At 46.1% G+C, this 6,000-nt stretch overlaps 1 protein-coding gene across 2 annotated transcripts in view; it reads right to left on the minus strand.

The window, feature by feature from the left end:
• The window catches only part of mrps30 (mitochondrial ribosomal protein S30), a 57,737-nt gene extending 55,376 nt beyond the window's left edge, over nucleotides 1-2,361 (minus strand). For both annotated transcript variants that reach the window (XR_011960771.1, XM_072571645.1), the window contains exon 1: nucleotides 1,759-2,361. Coding sequence is in view for 1 of the 2 variants with exons in the window: in XM_072571645.1 (XP_072427746.1) it covers nucleotides 1,759-2,326 (568 nt within the window). In the remaining variant the exon portion in view is untranslated. The remainder of the gene's footprint in view (nucleotides 1-1,758) is intronic.
• Between the last annotated feature and the right edge of the window lie 3,639 nt (nucleotides 2,362-6,000).

Raw genomic sequence — 6,000 nt, forward strand, 5'->3', positions numbered from 1 at the left:
TTTAGCAGTGTGGCTGCACCAATCACAATTGTTAAAAAAGGGCAAGAAGTTTCAGTGGACAGCGGACTGTCAAAAGGCATTTGACTGCCTAAAAACTGTTAACTACTGCCCCAGTATTAACCACACTGGATTATATGAAGCCTTTCAAGGTGGCTATCAATGCCAGTGACGTGGGTGTTAGTGAGGTACTCCTGCTGGAGGATGAAAAAGGAATAGAAAGACCCACCGGGTACTTTTCCAGGAAGTATAACATTCATCAACAGAAATATTCAATGGTGGAGAAAGAGACACCAAATGTTGGGGTTGACATTACATTACAGTATTTATATTGCCAGCAAAGCATCTGAGACAATCATACACACTGATCACAACCCATTGACGTTTGTGGAAAAATTTACAGACACAAACACCATACTATTTAGATGGTGCTTGTTGTTGCAACTACTCAATTTGACAATTGTGCATGTGACACGTCACGAAAACATGATAGCCGATGAGTTATCGAGACTCAAATGAGATACGGAGGTGTTCAGTGGTGGGAGTACCGTAGCCTGAATTTGCATGTGGTTGTGCACGTTTATAGTTAGTATAGTGGTGTTTAGACTACTAACTGGGTTTTGAAGGATGAAAAATGAAGTCATCTTTTGGTATCGATGGTTCTTCTTTTTTTTTTGGGGGGGGGTGGGTGGAGGGAGAGGTGTCACAAAGCTTATCCTTTTTTCTAAAAGCTGTCCCTTGACTCAAGGAGACGCTGTCCTTGATTTTTTCAGAGGGACAATAAACTGGGCCATCTCCGATCAGTCTGGTTTGGCACAGAGATGAAAAGGATTTGGAGAGGCTTTTTGGTTATATGTAAACAGATGAGACTTCAGGCCAAAGTGATCATGCTTTAGAAGTGACCTGTATAAAAGAGGGGAGTGTTCTGCTCTTTAACTGAGCTGAGCTGTTTTCAGTTCAGTCATGAACTGGAAAGTCCAACAGAGTTGTGTGAAAATTCTCTCTCTTTGTCCTTCAACTTCAACCTGTAAGCATGTGTTCCATTTATACTGGGTTTTAAAGGGAGTTTGCTTATTGGGAATGTTGTGTGTATTCAGAACAGCATAATTAAGTCTGGTTGGATAAGCTGAGTTCTGTAGGGGTTCTTTATTCTGTCCTATGTGTTTCATTGTTTTAAAATCTAGTAGTCAACCTAGCAATATTACTCTGGGTAATTTTCACTGTACACTTACCAAAACAAATTGCAAAGTTAAGTCTAGGGCTGCCTGCTTACGAATGATGTGAGCGATCTGGCCTTGTGGTAAGGGCTGGAAGGAAGGAAGGAAGGAAGGAGGGAGGGAGGGGTGGGTATAGGCAGGGCTGGCGGGGAGGGGGGGGGGGAGGCCTCGCGGCTGGCGGGGAGAGTGAGGCCGGGGGAGTGGGGGGGCTCAGGGCTGGCGGGGAGAGTGAGGGGGGGGTGCTCAGGGCTGGCGGGGAGGCACTCCGAGCTGACGGGCGTGAAGGGGAGTCAGTGACATCGTCGGATGGCGCAGCCGGGCCATTTCTCTCCTTAGAGGAGAAAGTGAGGACTGCAGATGCTGGAGACCAGAGCTGAAAATGTGTTGCTGGAAAAGCACAACAGGTCAGGCAGCATCCAAGGAGCAGGAGGATCGACGTCCTGAAGAAGGGGTCATGCCCGAAACGTCGATTCTCCTGCTCCTTGGATGCTGCCTGACCTGCTGTGCTTTTCCAGCAACACATTTTCAGCATTTTTCTCCTTACCCAGGGAGGAGACTCCGAGCAACGGGTTTTCCGCGGTCAAGGCGCTGATGATCCGCGGCACCAGGCTCCCGAGGAGCGGCAGCACCGTCTGCTCTCTTTCCCGGTACAGGAATGGCCGCCGCCTCTTCACATAGAAGTTCTCCTGCGACACCGCCTCGCACACCAGGGACCTGAGACGGCCGAGATCAGGCTCGGCACCGGGCTCGGGGCCGCTCAGGCGGCCGGGCAGTCCCGGCATAAAGACGGTCTTGGTGAAGCTCTGGTACCAGCGGTCCGCCTCCAGAGACAGCGTCTGCGGATACACGACGTACTTGAGCCGCTGGATCCGGGTCAGGAGCCGGATCTTCTCGGCCACCGAGGGGGCCCCGTGAACCCGCTGGAAAAGCTCGTCCAGCCTCCGCCTTTGAGCTGACTTACTTTTGGCGGTACGGGACGGTAGGACGGGCGGGTACCGGGGAGTCGGGTTTGGGGCCGCTTCAGTGACCAGCCCCGCGCGACCCACTCGCAACTGCTGCCCGCCATTCAAACCCAGCGCGCGCACTAACCGCCACCGAGTGCACGCCGCCATCTTTCCTCAGCGCCGTATGGGGAGAAGGGCAGAGTGACATCTCCGTCAGAAACAGAGCTATCCAATGGGAATTCGGACGGTGACAGAACTATCCAATGAAAGTTCACAGAGGAACAGTATTATCCAATAAAGAGTCACATGGGAACAGGACTGTTCAATGGAAATTCACACGGAAACACAGCCATCCAATGAAAATAAAGGACTTTGGTTGTTAAAGATGGCAGGTTGTTAAAGAGCTTTTGCTGATTTTGTATATTTCTAAAGGGTTGACAAATGCAATTGTCTTTTTATCGCTATATTTATTTTTCCGTACAAAAAGAAGAATTTAAAACAAATATTGTATGTTCTGGATATTGATGGTAAAGCTGCATTTGTGACCATCCTAGTTGTTCTCATTACTGGTGGTTGTTGAACCTTCTTAAAGTTACAGTGAGCACAGGTGATGAAGGAGCAACGCTCCGAAAGCTAGTGCTTCCAATTAAACCTGTTGGACTATAATCTGGTGTTGTGTGACTTTTAACTTTGTACACCCCAGTCCAACAGCATCTCCAAATCATAAATTACAGTGAAGGTGTGTTCCTTATTGCAGTAAAGTCATTACCGTTGGATTGTTAATCCAGAAACCCACGTGTTGTTCTGGGGACCCGGGGTCAAATCTCACCATGGAAGATGGTGGAATTTGAATTTTTTTTAAAAACTGGAATTAAGAGTCTAATGATGACCACAAAACTTATTGTTGATTGTCAGAAAAACCCATCTGGTTCACTGATGTCCCTTAGGGAAGGAAACTGCCATCCTTACCTGGTCTAGCCTACACGTGACTCCAGACCCATAGTAATGTGGTTGACTCTTGACTACCTTCAGGGCAATTAGGGATGGGCACTGGTTTAGCCAGTGACACCCTTGTTACGGTAATGAATCAAAAAAGTAACCTCATGTGATAGAGGTACATATTCACACTTGAACATTATAGCCACACATGTCTACAACACAAACACAAATGGTTAGTGAAACTCAGCAGTTCTAGCAACATCTGTCGATAGAAAAGAGAACTAATGTTTCAAGTCCAGCGACCTTCCATCGGTACTGTGTGCAGTTTTGATCTCTACCTGTGGAAATGCATACAGAATTATTAAGAAATGTGAGACACTGCATTTTAGAAAGACCAATCAGGGCAGGACTTACACGCTTAATGGTAAGGCCCTGGGGAGTGTTGCTGACAGAGACCTTAGAGTACAGGTTCATAGTTCATTGAAGGAGGAGTCGCAAGTAGAAAGGACAGAGAAGAAGGCATTTGGTATGGTTGCCTTTATTGATCAGTGCATTGAGTATAGGAGTTGGGAGGTTGTGTTGCCACTTTTCAACATATTGGTTCAACCACTATCGGAATACTTTGTGCAATTCTGGGCTCCCTGCTGTAGGAAGGATATTGTGAAAATTGAAAGGGTTCAGAAAAGAATAATAAGATGTCGCAGGGTTTGAAATATAGGGAGAGGCTGAATAGACTGGTGCTGTATTCCCTGGAGCGTTAGAGGCTCAGAGGTGACCTTATCAAGGTTTATCAAATCATGAAGGACACGGATATGGTAAATAGACAAGAGCTGTTCCCTGGGGTTAGAGAGTCCAAAACTGGAGGGCATAGGTTTAAGGTGAGAGGAGAAAGATTTAAAAGGGACCTAAGTGACAACTTTTTCATGCAGAGGATAGTAAGTGCCAGAGGAAGTGGTATAACTACAACATTTGAAAGGCACCTGGATGGGTATATGAATAGGAAAGGTTTAGGGGGATATGCGCCAAATAGGACTAGATTTATTGGGGCTATCTGGTTGGCATAGACTGGTTGGACCAAAAGGTCTGTGTCCGTGCTGTATATCTCCATGACTGTATAATAGAAGTTGGCCAATTGGCCCAATGTGCCTGCACCAGTCTGTTATGTAGTGTCAATTTCCGGTCTTTTTCTCATTTTCCTGCACACCATCACTGTCCAAATAACCATCCAATGCCTTCTTGGATGCCTCAATTGAACCATATTTACAGACAGTGCATTCCACATTTCAGGCAGAGCAACACAGTGGTTCAGTGGTTAGCACTGCTGCCCCATGGCACCAGGGACCCAGGTTTAATTCCACCCTTGGTAACTGTCTATGCAGAATTTGCAGATTCTCCCCATACCTGCATGGGTTTCCACCATGGACCACAGGAAATGCAGGGTTACAGGGAGACGGTAGAAGCGTAGGTCTGGGTGGGATGCTTTTCGAAGCATAGAAATGGACTTAGTGTGCTGATTGGCCTACTTCCACACTGCAGAGATTTTGTGATATCCCAATTAATCGTGAGAATAAGTTTTCCTTAACATCACCTTTGCTTCATTTGCATATTGCTTTAAATATATTCCCTCCCATTCTGGTTTCTTTTGCAAACAAAACAGCTTCATCCTAGGTGCTCTGCCCCTCTTAAATAAATCTTCTCTCTGTTTTCTCTGCAGGGAGAATAGTACTAACATCTTCAACATGTCCTCATGCCTGAAGGTTCTCATTCCTGGAATCATTCTTGTTAATGACTTTTGCACTCTCAAATGCATTTGCATCTTTCCGATAATGGGATGCTCACATATGTACCCAATGCTCCAGCTAAAGTTAAAAAGGTGTTCATCATCACCTCCTTACTCTTGAACACTATAACCCTGTTAACAAAACCAAAAACAATGTACGCTTTATTTCCTGCTGTCTCCACTTGTCTTGCCACTTTCAATGATCTGTGCACACATACACCCAGATCCTGCTGTTCCTCTAGCCCTTTTAAAATTGTATCACCTAATTTATGTTGACTTTCAGAATTCTTATGACTAAAAGGCATCACCTCACACTTCCACCGGCACCTCTGCATTGAACCTCACTCACTATCTATGTGCACACACCACCAACGTTTGGAATTGCATGTTATATTCACAGTTTACAATCTTTTCAAGCTTCATGTCAGCTGAAAACTTGGGAAATTGTCCCTGCACACCAAAACACAGATAATTAGGATATATCAGGAAAAGCATTGGTCTCAATTACCAAATCTGTGGAGGTCCACTACAAACTTTTCACCAACCTAAAAAATATCCAATGGGCATTGTTCCCTGGTTTCTACAACTCAGCCAATTTTGTATTCATGTTGCTGATGTCCCTTTTGTATCATGACCAAGGTGAAAGGTAAAGTTGCCACAGTGTTAGCAGTCTAGAGGGCCGCTCTCTCATGAGAGGGAGCCAATTGGTGGTTGTCTAACCTGAGGCTCACCACGTCTCGGGCACAGGGAGAAGTTAGTGGGAGCTGTTCATAGTAACCTTAGCCAGATTGGGAATTGAGCCCAAGCTGTGAATATCATTCTGCATTGCAAACCCCCAGATCATCTCCTCTGCCCTGAAGCTCTTCAACCATGTCTTGAAACAGACTCACTACCACAGCCATATCTGCTTTCTCAGAGCTTGCCTCCGCAACCAACTGATCACACATGGACTCTGGACTACATTCAAACCAGCACAGTTTGGATCCCAACAGGACAACCAGTACAGACAACAAATTCAAAACCACCAGCTACGGTTCTCCTTCAGGATCCTCCTCTCCATGCTCGCAGCCAAGCAGCGCCACCTAACCTCTTTACAGTCAGCTATGCCTCAACTGAGGGCCAC

This window comes from Chiloscyllium punctatum, chromosome 1 (genome assembly GCF_047496795.1).
Source record: "Chiloscyllium punctatum isolate Juve2018m chromosome 1, sChiPun1.3, whole genome shotgun sequence".
In the NCBI taxonomy this organism is placed as follows: Eukaryota; Metazoa; Chordata; class Chondrichthyes; order Orectolobiformes; family Hemiscylliidae; genus Chiloscyllium; species Chiloscyllium punctatum.